Genomic DNA, 17,870 nt, shown 5'->3' on the forward strand with positions numbered 1-17,870 from the left:
GGCCAAAAGGCCCTCTAGAGACGAAAGTCTCTACCCTTCGGCGGCACCTTCGGCGGCCGAATCCCCCAAACAGAGCCGAACATCAAAACTCTCGGGGGCAAGCTGTGACGGCCAAAGCCATCATGCAAGAGGTTCGGCGGCCGAATGCACTTTCGGCTGCCGAACCTGAGTTCATCCAGAACTCAGCCCCGATGGCAAACAAGCTCCTCCATCCCTTCAACCTCTCAAAACATGCATACTTCAACTCCTCTCCACACATATACTCAAGTATATGTACAAAGGGATCCAAAACTACCTAAAACCCCAACTAACACATCAAACAGAACACACAATAATGCTGTCATGCATAACCCATCAAAAACGTCCCTTTTTACCCTAAGCATGCATCATCTCTAACCAAACCTCTCTAAAACTTCTATAAACCATTAAAACAAATTCAAGATCTTCACGTACCTTCTGTAAACAAGAAGAGGAATGATCTGAACAAAGCAAATGGATCAACTCTTCTTCAACCTCACTAAACTCAAAACACTTAACTTTTTAACTTCACAACCGTCACAACCTTAGAAAAACAACAAACCTCTGCATGAGCTACTAAAAAGCTTGCAGATGTGTCATGGGGGACGTGGCCAAGCTTCTGGCAACAATTTGGAGATAACACCTGTCCAACATGCTGACTAAGGAATGCACAATAGCTAGCTGAGCAACTCAGCTTCGGCTGCCGAATCACATGCAAAGCCATGCAACATTCGGGGGCCGAACCTGAATTTCGGAAGCCGAACATTGGGCACTTTTGGCGGCCGAACTTACCTTCGGCGGCCGAACGTGGCAAAAGTCCCCATGGACTTTTCTCTTCAAAACGCAAATCCATTTAACTTAAAAACCTGAAAACATATCATAAGACTTAAGAGAAAAAACATAAATCCTACCCTTCTATAGATTTCCAACACCCCGGATTCCACCGGACGACGGGCATTCCGGTGTCGGATTCTAGCCGGGTATTACACTCCCAACCCCCCAAAACAAGCATCCAACCTCTTAAAACATGCATAAACTTCTCAAAACCAAGCATTAACCCTTAACCATGCATAAAGGAGCTTAACAACTAGATCAAACTCCAAAAACAACATTCAAAGCATACATAGATAGCTTATGACCCACATAGGCCAAAACTATCAAAACAACCCATAATCTCACTTACTCTTTCCCAATCATGCATACACTCTCCCACATGCATAAACTAGCTTAAACCTTCAACATAACATCCCATAAACAAACATTGAGCATAAAACCCACATAAACCCTAACATGCATATCTACCCATACTCAACCATCAAAACATCATTAAACTTACTAAAACTTCATTAAAACAGTAGGGAAGCAAGGATCTACACTTACCTCTTGAAGATCGAGGGGTGGTGCGATCCCTAACTCGGAGGTGTGGAGGATCCAAGCTCCAAAAGCCTCCAAACTCCTAAAACTCCCTTTTAAGCTTCAAAACTTCAAAACCAGGGTAGATCTCATGAAAACTTGAAGGATGGGTAGAGAAAAATATGAAAACGACCAAAGGAGGACCAAAACTCACCTGAGCTCGAGAATGGGGAGAAAACTCGCCCATTTCCGATCTGAGGGCTCTTTATAGGTGGCCTGCTGAACCACCTTCGGCAGCCTAACGTGCCCCCTAAACTCATGCATGTTTGGCGGCCGAACCTGGCAAATACCTCCTTGGTCTTTTCTTTTCAAAACTCAATTCTTTTTTTTTTTAAAAAAAAACCATGAAATCAGTAAAAACATTTTAGAAACCACATTTTACCCCTCAAGAAGACTCTGGCATCATCAAAATTCCAGATTCCAACGGAGATTCCGCCGGAAGGTAGGGATTCCGATGTCGGAATCTAGCCGGATATTACATACATGATCTCAAATGTTTAATGATGATTATTGTAAACCAAACTTAATTTATGTTATGTCACCCCATTGGAGTATTGATGAGGACTCCAAGGTGGGGTTAATGTTTATGATTATGTATAGTGCATGTACAGGTTGAGTTTGGTGAATGAATGAAAGAAAAGTTCAAAATTTTTATGTATGTTGTTGATCATGTATGGGATTAAACAGGTTCACAGAATGAATGTTTGGCTTGCTACGGGTCCCGGCGGCCTTAAGCCGATCTGGATCCTAGCGCCGATAGAGGTCCGATTTTCGAGCCGTTACAGTTATATACAAGGGCAGGACTAAATTGTTGTTAAAATGTTAACGATATTAATATCCTCGTGAGCAAATGTTTCCCAAGGCTTATAAAGTTTCCCCCTTTTTCGGTAATTTATCATCCGTCTATGTCTCGCTAGCCCCCTTTTGTTATCACATGTATGACTCCTACGGGTTCCCTATCAGGAATTGTCTCGGGGTTATTTCCTCAAGCTCAGACTTTCGCCATTTTTTTTTCTTTCTCATGAATTTTCGGAGGGTACCGTCGCTTATAAGTCTCTCGATTTCATCCTTCAATTATCAACATTCTTTCGTTGTGTGGCCATGATCTTCGTAGAAGCGACAATACTTGGTCCTGTCCCGTTTTTTCACCTTTTTCGGGATTGAGCTTGGGCAGTTATCTAATTTCTTTATCATTTTTTCTGATCCACATCATAATACGAGTTCGTGAGTCATTTAGCGGGGTGTAATTTTTATACTTACTCTATTCGCCCTTTTTTCGCGAGATGGGGTAGCTCTTGTAATCCCCTTCATGGGTTCGTCTCTCGAGCTTTTGACTTGCCTTTTTGTCTTCTTTTAATAATTGAATCTCATCATCCAACTCGTTATACTTCTAGACCCTGTCTATCAACTGTTGGTATATCGCGGCTGGATTTTTTATTAAGAAATCCATAAACTTGACGTTACGATTTTTTTTTCAACGCCTCACACGCTATCTCATGGTTCAATTTTTTTACCTGTATGGCCTCGACATTGAAACGGAAAATAAAACTCCTTAAAGGCTCACTCTCTCCCTGGCGAATCTTTCGTAGGTCTGAGGAAAACTTTTTAGGAGGTATGCAAGTGATAAAACTGGATTTGAATATCGTGGCAAATTGTATAAAGTTTTAGATTAGACCTGGACTTAGGTGTTGATATCATTTCTGAGCCAAACCCGTAAGTGTGAATGGGAGCACTCCTCAAAATACCAAATCATTTATATCTTGAAGCTGCATAGTCATCCTGAAAATGGCTAGATGACTTCGGAGGTTTGCTGTTCCATTATATTTGTCTAAGCTAGGCAGTTTGAACTTAGCGGGAAAGATTTCTACTAGTATTTCTTCTGAAAGAGGCGAGACACCATTTAAACTGAAGTCCTCTTCTTGTTCTCTTTAGTATCTTTGTACGGCCCGTACTAGTTTTCAATCCACTCCTTTTGGAGCCCATCCGATTCATCTTTAGATTCTGACTTATCTTTATGTCGTAATTTGGCTGCTTCCATCTGGACCCTCGGGGTGTCTATGGAGGCTTCATCTCTTCTTCTCATGTCCATGTTAGACGCCTCTTTCCGAGCTTTATACTGCTTGAGAGTGGTCTACAACCTTTGGATATAGTAGAGTATTTGCTCGTTGTTTAAATTATTAAGGTCTGCTTTATTGGTCACTGGGAGCGTGTTCTCCCGGTTATCTGGGACGGAAGAAACAATGACTCCTTTATTGGTTGTGATATTGTCAGCAGTGGTAGGGCTTCTAGCCATCTTGAGCGAAATAAGATAATAAGAAACCGGTCGTGATCCAAAAAAGGGGTTGAAAGGATTTTCTGGCAGCGAAACCAAATGATGTGGCTAAAAAAAGATTGATGATGTGGCCGGAATAATACTGTGATGTGATTGGCTAGAACCTGTAAGAGAAGAAATGTAAAATGGTAGTGGGTGTTCACGGCAGCTACTCTAACGCTCAAGTCAGTATCGTGAATAATAGGAAGAAAGCAATGAATTTCTGAGAGCTTGAGTGACATTAGAAACAACATACTTTTGCCTTTAGAGTCATTCTCCTTTTATATTATAAAAAGATGGAGATAAATATAATGTTTTTTAAAAATTCGATTATGATATAGCTGACTGCTCAATAATGAATATCGCCAGCTAATAAATTGATAATTCTGTGATCTCTGGCGAAATGGGAATGTGCTTGATAATGATAACTTTGTCAAGATGCGGCCTATCGGACAAGGGTGAACCTTAATGATAGTCCGGGTGTTAAAGCGTCCAAATCTCCCTTTCCTATAGTGAGACTGGGCTTATCATATGTCCAATTATTGCCATATGACCCCTTTATTGTGGTGATAACTCATAATTTATTTTGATTGATTGTTATATAACACTAATACTACTAGTTTTACAATTAAAAAATATATGCTATTTTAAAAAATTAAAGTGAATCATTCGAATATATTTAATCAGTCAAATCAATTTGAATTAATAACAATTATATCTAATTTTGCTTTAAATTTCAGTCTACACTAGTTTATTGTTTAAATTTTAAATGGATAAATACATAAGTTAACTTTTAATTTTACATAAAAAAATTAATACTATTTTTTTATTAACTCTTAATATTTAAATTTTATAAAAAAATTAACTATTTAATCCTAAATTTTATAAAATATAACTATTAAACACTTATAATTTATGAAAAATTAGCTATTTAACTCTTAAATATTAATATTTGAAGTATGTATAACTCACATCCACATTTAAAAATTAAATAAAAGTAAATAATTATATTTTTATAAAATTAAATGTCAAAAATAACAAAAAAAAATTAGAGTGCCATATTCAATTTTATCTTAAATATTATGTTTAAATTTTTTTAGGTTTCTTTTTCTTTTTTAATAATCATACTTATTTTTATTCACATATATAAATAAGAATGATTTTTTATGATAGTTTTTTTATTTATTTTAATCATTCTGTACTTTAGAAACCATTGGCCATTTAAAAGGCTTTGAAGTTTTTAAAAGGAGAAATGTCCATACAAATTTTAAATTTTGTATTTTTATAATTATATTTTTAATTTTGTTTTGATAAAAATAATTTACATCAACAATGTTTTAACTATAAAAAATTTTAGATTAACAAATAAAAACCTTAAATAGAGTTGTCACACTCATTTAAATGTCTGGTACTTGTTTTAGATTGGGTGTTAGAAAAGTTAATCATAAAAAAAATATTTTTTTTTTATTTTTATATTTATTTTTAAGTTTAATATTATAGTAATTAAATCTTTTTTATTAATTAAAGGATTTTTTATTCTAAAAAATTGATTTTTTTAATTAATTTTTAATGAGAATATAGACAAAAAATTTAATTGTGAAAATATTATTAATATAATATATTTTTATAAAAAATATAATTATAAAAAATATATAATTTGAGATTTTTATAAACACTTTTTTTTAAGATTTACTTTTTAATTTTTATATTATAAATAAATTTATTAATTATTTTTTTATTTTAAAAAATATAATAAAATATTTTTAAAAATTTAAAAAATTATTAATTAGTCATTTTATTAATTTTATTTATTAAATATTTACTGTTAAATTTTTATAATATAAAAAACTCATTAATTAATTTTTTAATTTTATATTATTTATTTCATTAATACTGAAAATATTTTAAATTTTTACACAATATTCAACAGTAATAAATAAAATAATTAATAAAATTTTTAAAATATTATATATATTTTTTAAAATTAAAAATAGCTAAAAAAATTTTTATAACATATAAACTATACAGTAATAATTTTTATCTAAATTTTAAATGTATTTTGTATACTATTGAAACTCAAAGTCATTTATTAAGAGATAAAGGTTTTGTTATCCATAAGTTACATGGATGAAAATGACGTATGGGTTAGTAACGGAATGGTCCTGTTTTAATAACGCAACCAAATTCGGTTGGTCAGCAAAGTTGCAGATTACCCAAGGAAATAGTAACTCTGTGTTTGGAGGGAAGCAGAGAGAAGATCCCCTCAGCAAGTTGGCTAAAATGTTCACATGCAATTTGCAGTACGGTTTGGCTTCCACCTACCCCCTCTAAATAATATTTTCAATTGTTGTTATTTAAAATTTTTTTTGAATATATACAAATTAAAAGAAAAAGATAATAATTATTTTTTTAATTTATATTTTCGTAGCTCTATTATTATATACTTATTTTTTTCAATTAAGATAAATATTTAATCAATTCAATTTAAAATTAAATTGAATTAAATAATTAAAATTTTAATATTTATAAAAAAATAGCTTATAATTAAGAAAAGTTAAAAAAAAGAATGAGGAAAGTGGCTTATAAAAAGAAAATATAAAATTTCAATATTTAATAAATAAATTAACATTTAAAAAGGAAAGTGGCTTATAATTGAAACAAGTTAAAAATTAATAATAATAATAAGTCTATCCTTACATGGAGTAAATCTTGATTCCCATAAGAGAATTCAAAAATAAAAGAAAAATAAATAATAAAAGCGGCTCAAGCGGTAGATATCAATCCAGAAATTACCCATTCTTGAAAGCATTTAAAAAATAAATATTTTAATAAAAAAGGTGGTGTCATATGATAGGATCCAATATAATGGGGACACGTGCCTTTTCAGTGCCTTTCACTATTTTTTTGAAAAAGTTTTATGGCATTTCTTGCATGCAAAAAAATTAATATTTTTAAACTTGAAAAATGCTAACAATAATTATTTTTCAAAATAATTATTCAATACTGTTTATCGATTGAAATGTATTTACTATATTGTTTTTTATTTTTTAATTAATAATTAATTATTATATTATTTAAATAATAGAATGGAAAATGTTCTCACTTAAAAAACATTGTTGCTAGTATTTCTTTTAATAATAATTTTTTTAAAAAATTAAACATAAATTCTCTCATTAAAAACATAATTAATAAATTTTTAAAATATTAAATTTTTTAAATTAAAATTTTTTTTATATTATAAAAATTAAATAATAATTTTCTTTTCTAATAATAAATAGTATTTTGTTTTTTTTAATCCCCTTCCTATAAAAGCACTGAAACCTGTATTTGTGTATTTTTTAAATCGGAGCACACAACCGACGTGGAAAAGCTAGCGCAAAACTCAACGTCAAAATAAATCGGAGCTGTCTCTCAAAGACTCAGACCAACGAGAATCTCTTTTTTCTCTCTCTCTCTCTCTCTCTCTGCCCCTCTTCTCCGCGCCCGAGGACTTCCTCCTCGGAATCTGTCGTCCTTTTTGTTTCTGCTCCTCTACAATACAGCGCCCACATCTATCTTCCACGCTGCAATACAGCGCCCATATTAGAATTCTTGCCATCATAATCATCATCATCCTTGTAATAGCTTTGGCTTTCCTTTGAGAGATCCTCTGAAACCTCAGGTGGTGATTTCTTCAAACAATTCTTTTATTATTATTATTATTATTGTTAACATTTTTTTGTCTTGCATATCTTAAGATTTAATCGATTATCTTTTACAATTTTTCATGCCAATAATTGTTCTTTAATGATGATTATTTTGATAAAGCTTTTTCTTTTTCAGTTTTCAGCAAAAAGTATATGATTTTCTTTCTAATTAGGATTGGATTGTGTTATTGTTCCGTATTGAATAAAGTAATTAATGGTTCTATTGAATTTGATGTTTATTTGACTTGTCTCTGTCAAAATTAATCGTATTTAATAGTATAAATTGTATTCTAGTATGATTTTTTTTTAATTATTGTTTTGGATATTCCGGTTCTGTCTAAAGTTATGCTAATTATCAATTATGCGTTCAGTAGTTTTTTAGTTTGAATTATTGTGGATTCTATGATTTTACGCTAATGAAGTTTTATCGATTCCTTTTTTTTCTAATTTCTTCTCCTTATGGGTGAATGTTTAGGACTCTTGGCTTTTTGTGCGAGCCTGAGGAACTCGTAGAAGGCTCTGCTTTTTATGTGGAAAAAGCTGCTTCCGAATTAAAAAATGAGAAGAAGTGTTCCATCTGCACGCAAACTTCTATCGGCTTTTCAATACCATGAAAACAATTGCTCTGTTAATTTGGTGAAAATGCAAGAGACCCTTTTGGTAGATGCCAATTGCACCAGTTCTGTTTGTAAACCTATCAATACTGTTGATACTTATAGATACCTATGCCACAACCTTCTCATCTCAAGAGCTCTGTCGACAGAAGCTGCTAAACTTTTTAAAGGAGGTTGTATTCCTCCCCTTTTTTTCTGGTTGGGCTGGGGGGTGGGGGATGATTTGTGTTGAGGATTGGTGAAATTATAGTGAGAAACACAATCTTTTTAAAGCATTTCTAATTGTTTCTAGTATTGTGTTCAATTGCAGATGTGAACAGAGCAGGGCCACTTGTAGAGTATGACAGAAGAATTGTTGCTGGTGAGCTTGTAGATGGTGATACCTGCCAGGTATGATGGTCTAGATTTAAAACTTTATTCATAATTTTATATAAATTTAGTCTGGAGGATAATATATTCCTTTTATTTTGTGGAAAGTGTGAATAAAATGATTTGTTAAATATACTGAAACGAGACCTTATGTGAACAAATATGTGAACTAATATGGGCACTTGTATTTTGTGAACTAATCAAGTATTTACTTGTGACATGAAACGAAAGTTGCCTATGATTTTGTTGAAGATATTTGGAAACTAGCGTCTTATTTAAGGAGGTTTTCTGTACTTTAGTTTTCAGGGCAATTAGTGTATACTGACCATGATTTCTGCAGGTAGGCACCTTAAGGGAGCTTCAAAGACTTTATGATGAGCTTGTTGAGTCAGCTGATGCCTGTAAGTTGGATCGCTATTCTTCTTCTGACAAATCTGGAAGGTAAATATTTCATTTTTCCACATCGTATTTCCATTTCCAAATTACATTCTCATATGGGAGATCAAACTCTTGTTACTTATCTTTTGAAATTTGTTTTGAATTGTAGAATGTCATTTTAATTCACATTCTATGTCTCCAATTATGACTCATCTTCTTTATTCATCCTCAGGAGTAGATGGTTGTGGTCTCGTTTCATGCCACAATCTTCACATTCACCAGTAAAAGGACTATATCTTTATGGAGGAGTGGGAACTGGGAAGACTATGTTGATGGACTTATTCTTTGATCAATTGTAAGTTTTCAATTGTTACATGACTCTGGCTTTATGGAGAAGCAAAAGGAGCAAATGTAAAATAGAAGCTCAATATGGCAGGAATAATATAAGTTCATATTCTGGTTGTTTTATCAAGTGATTTTTTTATCAGGCCCTGCAATTGGAGGAAAAAGAGGATCCATTTTCATGACTTCATGTTGAATGTCCATAGCCGATTGCAGGTAACATAGCTAGCTCACTGTGAAGAAGTTAAGGTTCATGTTCATGCTAGGCTTTTTTTTGGAAAAGTAATTGTAGTCTTATCCTTTTCACTAGATTGTCAATATTCGTAGGCTTTCTTGACAAATATTCATATACATCAGGCTGCGGATTAATATTCATAGTTTTCTTCTCTGGTTTTCAGCCAGCCCTTTTTTCAGTTAAAGTTGTCACAGGCACAACCACATATATGTTGTGAATTTACATGCAAGGGAAAGAAAAGAAAGAAAATAAAAGCTTTTCTGTTAGGAATAGGCTTTGAATTTCACTCTCATTCTTGCACAATATTCTCCTGTTAATGTTGCTTTTGATTGAAAATTGGTCTTTTGCAGATACTAAACTAAGATAGTGTCAAAAATATTGAATTCTTGCAGAAGCACAAGGGTGTGGCTGATCCTCTTGAAGTTGTTGCGGGAGAAATATCTGATGAGGCAATATTATTGTGTCTAGATGAATTCATGGTATATTAGTTACAGCACTAGATCCTTAGCATCATCATCTCATTATTATTATTAAATGTGTCCTATATTTCTGTTGTAATATGCTCATGTAGGTTGACTGACCTTTTACAGGTGAATGATGTTGCTGATGCATTAATATTGAATCGTTTATTCAGACATCTATTCAACAATGGTGTTGTAAGTCAAATTTGTGTTCTCAACAAGTCATTGCAATATGATTACATATCTATGGTTTCAGATGTAAATTAACTGGGAAAATGGAACTCATTTGTGCATTATGCAACAACTGTAGATTCTTGTGGCTACCTCAAATCGTGCTCCAGATAATCTGTATGAAGGTGGATTGCAGAGAGATCTTTTTCTGCCCTTTATTGCAACTTTGAAGGTATGTGCATGCATATAGTCTTAGGAATTGGATGCTTTTCTGATATTATGGGCAAATAAATTTAATATCTGGATTGTATTGTTGCAGGAAAGATGTGTGGTTCATGAAATTGGTTCATTGGTAGACTATAGGAAAATGACTTCGGTAAATTTTCTGATAATTTGTGTAGATTGGTGAAAAGTTCCCTTCTCACTTGTACCATAATTTCTTTGACATCAATGCGTACACTTGGCCTGCAGGCTGAACAAGGTTTCTACTTTGTTGGTAAAGATTTATCAGGCATTCTCAAGCAAAAGTTTCAAGAATTGATTGGGGATGAAACAGCTGGTCCCCAAGAGGTGGAAGTAGTAATGGGAAGGACATTGCAGGTTTGTGCAGCTTTGTTTCGTGCTTAGGTATATGAAACGGTCTACTAATTTAGTTTTAAAATTCTCTCTAAATTTGTTCAGGTTCCACTGTGTGCTAATGGGTGTGCATATTTTTCCTTTGAGGAATTGTGTGATAAACCTCTTGGAGCTGCCGACTATTTTGGCTTATTCAGTGAGTGTCCAAGTAATACCCATCTAAATGGACTTTTACATGTACATTAGTTTGACTTTGATATTCAGACAAGGAAAATGGATTGAAATGATTTGACTATAGACTTGACATATTCCTTCTAACAAGGAGCAGCAGATCGTGAACAATTCTTCTGTTTCCTCGTGAACATGATTTTGTTTTCTCATGCACTTTGATCTTCTTTCTCTATCTTCTTTTACTTTCTCCCTTTGAAGATCTTATTTCTCTTTATACCATCATAATTAGTATCTGCCCAAATGATGAGCTGCTTTCATCTTTAGTGCCTCATGTCTAAAGTGTTTCATTTGATAGATACCTTAAAAATTGTTATGCAGTGTTTCTAGGGTGGAATTCTTATATTAATGTATTTTCTTTTGTTTTATTCTATTCAGAGAACTTCCATAGCCTGGCACTGGAAGGTGTCCCAATCTTTGGACTTCACAATCGGACAGCTGCCTATCGGTTTGTCACTTTAGTTGATGTGCGTCCATTATTTCCTAATTGGTTTTCCTGCCTTGAATAAAATCACTAAGTCTGGGTTTTGCTTTTGGAGCTAAGATTAACTTGTATCTACATGGTCGTCCTCCTTAAGCTGCATTGAAAATTTCACAATGATTTTTCTTTTAGGAATTGCCCTTTTGTTGCCTCTGGAATAAAAAGATATTCTCCTTTCTTTTGGAACCAGGCAAATATGGTCTCCTTATAGCGTGTAATTTTGTGACTTAATGGTTAGGGTAAAACCCATTATTCTTCTGCTCAGTCCAACCACAAATTAAATGCATCTAAAGTAGAAATTGAACTGGTCAGACAATCAAAGATTGATCTAATTGTTTATGAAGTCATTTACTGAGTTTGTTACAAGAATATCATGATGCATGAATCCAATTGTCCTATGTCTAAACTATCCACAAATTAGAAAAGAATCAAGAGTCTACAGCACATTGATGTGGGTTTACTTGGATCTCAAATATATAATATTTACTTGAAAAGATTATTTATTCTTTAATATGTTATCTTTATTGTTGTTGCTGCTGCTGCCACCACTGCATAATAATTGCTCGTAAAATTTAGGAGATGCTGACTCGTGTCTACCACCAGCATGATAATGTTTTTATGTTTCGGTTTTCTGCATCCTGAGGTCTCAGAGGGATGAAGAAATTGGTATTTCCTGAAGGAAGGCTGTAGAGAACTGTTAAATTCTTCACTAAATTATCTAGCATTTGAAGGCCATAACCTGATAATGAAATATAAAAACTTGTACAGGCTTGGTCTTTGTGCATCCGATGGTGGATGCAGAATTGTTGTTTTCTGTACTTTGTGATTTGAACTTCATAATAATTTCATATAGTTTTTATCCCTAAATGGTTATGCTGTTATGGTTACAGGTGATGTATGAGAACAGGGCCAGGCTATTGTGTACAGCAGAGGGTAGTCCTCTAGAACTTTTTAGAAGGGTAGTTACAGTGTCTGATGCCCAGCATATAGCACCTAGAACCTCAACGAGATCAAGGAGAAATGATGATTTGGATCTCTGTGTAGACAATGAACTGGGATTTGCAAAAGATCGTACCATTAGCAGGTAAATATGCATATTATGCCACAATTTGATTTAGTTTCTTTCCCCTTATGACTGAACATTAATGGTTTTAATCAAGGTATTCCATGTCCAAGACTACTTTCTAGTTTCTACTACTACTGCTTACATTATGCACTATGGATGAGTGCATGCCTAACTTGCACAATCAACTATAATTCTATGGGAAAATAGTTTTTGTGAGTTAGAACATCGAGATTTTATCGCTCTACTTTGGTGTTGGAGGGCATCAAAAAGTGTATGGTTTTGCTGTGGTCCTAAAAAAATTATGAAACAGTATTTCTTGTTTAGAATTTTTTTTTTTTTGCAAATTTCATTTTTTGTGAAGTTGATGAATGTGATTGAAATGCCAGAGTATTTCAGTCTCTAAAATACTGTAATTATGAAAAATAGCTCAGTAAGATTATTCATAAAAAAATGTAACTGTATTCCAATGTCATAATTTATTTTTAGGATTACCTAAACAGGATCTTCAGTCCTCCTTTGTTTGCTGAAATAGTTGAAGGATTTGATAGAATGGATAGAACCCAATTCAAATTAATGGATTATAGAATAGAGCAGAAGAACAGAGCAAAATGTAACTGAAGAATTAAAAAGTTCTCTATTTCCACAATTTGCAGTAGAATCATATTTGAGGTTTATCTCAAATGGCTTTACTACTTTGATGTAGTTTCTCACTGTAATGATTATCTTTGACCAAATGCATATTTACATCCTTCTACTATTTGAGATTAATCCATTAAACAACTGAACTAAATTTATAATCTATTAAACACCTAAACTTAATAATAATAATAATAATAATAATAATAATAATAATAATAATATAGTTAATTTGTGTTAAATTATTTTTATTTTTGTAAGTTCAAGTATCCAAAAGGTTAAGGTTTTAGTTCAGGTATATAAAATCGCAACCGTTACAAGGGTGTAAGAATATATATAGCTATTTTCTTTTTCTCTATGTTTGTCAAAAGTTATTTCCATTATTTCTTAAATTTGAGATTCTCTTTATCCTGCCTTCTCGCCTTCTATTCGGCCCTGTTCGGAAGCAGTTTTTAAGGTATTGGTTAATGTTTTTACTTGGATCAAATCAGTTTGTTTTGATGTCATGAATTTTTGCCTCTCAACTTTTGACTAACAGTTAATAGCTACTAAACTAACCAACAACCCAGAATTGCAGAACATGCATTTTTTCTTATATTGGTAGTTAATAAACTTTTTCTTGGTAGATGTGAAGAATTTCATTTTGTTCTGTAAGAGCAAATAATTTATTTCTATTTTAACTCTGGATTTTGAAACCTACCAATCACTGCAGATTGACAGAGATGAACAGCAAAGAATATTTAGAGCACCACGCTGCTATGCTAGTTGAGAAGCAACTCTCTACAGGAAGATAATGCAAATGCTGTGCCAGTATGAGACAGAAGAGATCCAATATCATGGGAAATTCTAGAATATTCCAATAAACTGCTGTCATTGGTTATCCCATTTTTTGTGTCAGGTAACCTGATCACAGCTTTCGTGCCAAATTGGGATATGTATTTCTTTATAATCTTCAGTTAGTTAATAAAAAATTAACTTATCATCTGTACAATAAAATTCTAGCAGTAAGTTCAAGGAAAATTACATGCTGTCAGTCTTCCTTTTCATTAGTAATACTATTTCAATGTAATCTTTTTAGCTGCTATTTTATCAGTAATACCTATTGTAACAATGGCTAAAGGTTCAATTTTGCCCCTGTACTTGGTTCAATCGAGCACTTCTAATTTTTCATCCAAATTAATTCAGAAGTTTTAGTTTGACCTCAATTTATCTAAAATTTTTTCATCATTTTTTTTTAATTTCTTGATTTAGATGAAAAATAAAGAAGTTTAATTACTTGATTTAGATTAAAAAAAAAATAGAGTAGCTTAATTTCTTGACTTTTATGTTTTATTTTATACTTAGCTAAAAATTACGGACATCAATTCTTTGATTTTTTTTTCTCTTTTAAATTTTGGTTAAGTTGAGTTTTAATTGAAATTAAATTAAATTGTACTTTTTAAATAGAAAAAATTATTAATTAGTCGTTATAGCATGGAGGAATTTACTAATTGATCCTTTAATTTTAAAAAATGTATTAAAATATTTTTAATTTTTAAAAGTCTATTAATCAATTTTCCTGTTAGTTTTAACGGTTAAATATTATATAAAATTTTAAAATATATTTAACATGAAAGAATTAATTAGTAAATTTTTAGAAATTTGAGAGATAAATTAATAAGTTCTTTAAAATTATAAGAATTAAATAATAAAATACTTAATAGAAAAATTAAAAAAAAAACTAATTAATAGATTTCTTAAAATATTAAGAAGGTGATTATCTAATAAATTTTTTTATATTATAAAAATTAAATAATAATTTTTGTTTTAAATAAATATAGGAATAGAACAGAAGATTTATGTCGTACAACAATTATATAATTCAGTCATTTGCTCCTTTCTCTTGTTTTTTAAGGTGCAATATCCTAGTATTTTTTATTTTTATTTCATGATTGATAAAAGATATCAGTCAAAAAAATTATATAATTCAGTCTTTTACTCCTTTCTCTGATTTTTTTAGGTGCAATATCCGAGTATTTTTTATTTTTATTTCATGATTGATAAAAAATATCAGTAAAAAAATTAAATTTGTCCGTAAAAGATATTAAAAAAAATTTTTAATCAAAAAATTATTTTTAAATTATTATAAAATATTGAGGCCCTGCTTAATCTGCCAACGCTATAATATGATTGAAGATTTTTTGTTATAAGAATCTTATGCATTAGCTAATATATTTTACAATAATTTCTTTTACCTTCAACTTCTCTCTCTCTTTTTTTTTTTTCTTTGCTTTTCAACTGCAGATAATATGAACATTGTTAAGGATGATAATGAGATTCCTAGCAGCCTTGGTTTGGATCTTTATTCTGGTTTCCTTTTCCAAAAATATGACTACAAATAGGATTAATTATAAAAACATTCCAAACTTTTTCCCATTTTAATAATCTAAAGATGTATAAATCTTGATGTAATGAACCAATTTTTTTAAATTTAGTTAACATATTATTCTAATTAAATCTTAAACTTTATTTTTTGATTTATTTACAACTACCATTAAAATTTAATTTTACCACGTCCATCAATTTTTTAAAGATAGAAAAATAATTAATATTTTAAAAAAATTAATTAATGTATTTTTTAAATAATTAAACTAATTAGTTTTATGAAATTAAAATAATTAAATAATAATTTTTTCAAATTTAAAAATAAAAAAGATGATGTGTTGTAGATAGAGGTCGCTGGTATTTGGTTTAAATAAAAAAAAAATTAACCGAATCGAATTAATTTAAAAATTATATTCGATTTTTTATTTATTTCGCTTCGGTTAAAATTTTAATTTTAAAATTTTTATTTATTTCAGTTCGGTTCGATTTTAAACAGAAAAAATTTAAAAATAAATCGAATTGATTAGTAATAATAATATATTATTTTCAATAATATGAAAAGATTAGATCATATTAAGATTAAAATATTTCAATTAAATTTTAAAATACAGTATAAAAAATAAAAAATTTATTAAAAGTTCAAACTGATCAAATCGAACTGAATCGAACCGAATCAAACTGATTCAATTTGATTTGATTTCTGATTAAAATTAGTTCTGTTTGGTTTTTATAAATATTAAAATTTTAATTTTCGATTTATTCGATTCCATTCGATTTTCAACTAAACCGATTGAATGTTGACTCCTAATTGTAGGTATTATTTTTAGCGTAATGATGCACTTGAGTTTATAAAATAAAAATTCATAACTTAAATTATTTATTATTAAAAAAATTAAATTATAGATTTTATTAAATTTTAATAATTATATAAATTATTTAAAAATATTTTTTAAGGTTAAATAGTTAAATTAAATTATTATAACACTCATACACTTAGTCTAATGTTAAGTGTATAAATCTGAAAGGTATCATATTTTACTCTGCCAATCTCCATTTAAAAAAAAATTCAAATTACTATAAGACGGTGGTAAGTGCATCTAAATAAATGTGAGAGATTTCAAACTTTACTATTTTAATCTCTATTTTTTTTATTCTAAAAATAAAAAATTAAATTATTATAAGATCTCAGGTTCTATTCTTCGATCTCTATTTAAAAAAAAAAAATCTAATTACTATAAGATCTCTGGTAGAGCGATCATAGTCCATGTTAGTGGGTAAGGCCAAATTGCAGAAAAGAAAAGGTGGGAGTGATTAAGAGGAAGCTTAGCCAACATATACAAGTCATGATAAGGGCAGACAGCATTGACTCATCATAAGGAAAGACCGCAGACAGCATTGACTCATCATAAGGAAAGACCACATTTCCACTAGTGTGTGGAAATCACAACACAATTACAACATTCCACATATATTTTTACTTTTAAATTTTATTAAAAATGAAAAAATAAATCTTGAGAATACACCTACTTATTAAATAAGACTGATCATTCAGTGAATTTAATTTTAAATTAAATTAAAAATTAAAATTTTAGAGTTATAAAAATCAAATTCAACTGATTTTAAATAAAAATTAATTTAATTGAATTATTAATTTATACTAAAGGATTGTTTTAACTTTTTTTTGTTTTTTATACTTGACACAATCCTAATAGAAATTGTTATTATGTTAATGGAGAGACTTCGAATTTAAAAATATTTTAATATCTTTTATAACTAATATTTACAATTTTAATTCATTAATAATATAATTAATTTGTATTTAAATTAAAATAATTAATAATTTTAAAAAATATTTTTTTAAAACTAAAATAATTAGTATTTTGAAAAATGTGTTTTTAAAGAAATTAATTAATTTTATTAAATTAACATAATTTAATAATAATTTTTCTAATTTAAAAATAAAAAATAATATATTATTATTATTAAATTATAAATTAAATTATTTTTAAAATATAAATAAGTAAATTATACTTTAATATTTTTTAAATTCATATTAAACTGGATCCAGTTAAGAATTTTGTCTTAAATATAGATGTAGTTCTTAGTAGGAGTGAGCAGTATTCGTTTCAAATTGAAAAAATTAACTGAATTGAACCGATTTGAAAATTTAGTTCGGTTTTTTATATATTTCAATTCGGTTCGATTTTTAATTTCAGAAATTTTGATTATTTCGGTTCGGTTTGGTTTTGATCAGAAAAAAACCGAACCGAACCGATTAGTGATAATAATATATTTTTTCAATAATATAGAGAAATTAAATCATATTAAGATTAAAATATTTTAATTAAATTTTAAAATATTAAAAATAAAGTGTAAAGAATAAAAAGATTATTAAAAATCAAAACCGATCAAACCGAACCGAATCGAACCGAATCAGACCGGTTCGGTTCGATTCGGTTTCTGACCGAAATCGATTCGGTTCGATTTTCATAAATACTAAAATTTCGATTTTCAGTTTATT

At 30.1% G+C, this 17,870-nt stretch overlaps 1 protein-coding gene across 2 annotated transcripts; it reads left to right on the plus strand.

The window, feature by feature from the left end:
• The first annotated feature begins 7,093 nt into the window (after window positions 1-7,093).
• On the plus strand, window positions 7,094-14,161 carry LOC110600401 (AFG1-like ATPase). Of its 2 annotated transcripts, none has more exons than XM_021737246.2 (15): window positions 7,094-7,403; window positions 7,904-8,215; window positions 8,353-8,432; window positions 8,752-8,852; window positions 9,022-9,144; window positions 9,278-9,347; window positions 9,759-9,845; window positions 9,957-10,022; window positions 10,138-10,230; window positions 10,318-10,374; window positions 10,470-10,598; window positions 10,680-10,782; window positions 11,181-11,269; window positions 12,174-12,367; window positions 13,698-14,161. In XM_021737246.2, exons 2-15 carry the CDS (start codon window positions 7,987-7,989, stop codon window positions 13,777-13,779), a joined length of 1,503 nt encoding a protein of 500 aa, XP_021592938.1. In that variant the 5' UTR covers window positions 7,094-7,403; window positions 7,904-7,986; the 3' UTR covers window positions 13,780-14,161. The 2 variants fall into 2 exon arrangements, with proteins under 2 accessions (XP_021592938.1, XP_021592939.1); XM_021737247.2 differs by having other exon boundaries at window positions 10,680-10,770.
• The last annotated feature ends 3,709 nt before the right edge of the window (window positions 14,162-17,870 follow it).

The sequence above is a fragment of the Manihot esculenta genome, chromosome 14 (assembly GCF_001659605.2).
Source record: "Manihot esculenta cultivar AM560-2 chromosome 14, M.esculenta_v8, whole genome shotgun sequence".
In the NCBI taxonomy this organism is placed as follows: domain Eukaryota; kingdom Viridiplantae; phylum Streptophyta; class Magnoliopsida; order Malpighiales; family Euphorbiaceae; genus Manihot; species Manihot esculenta.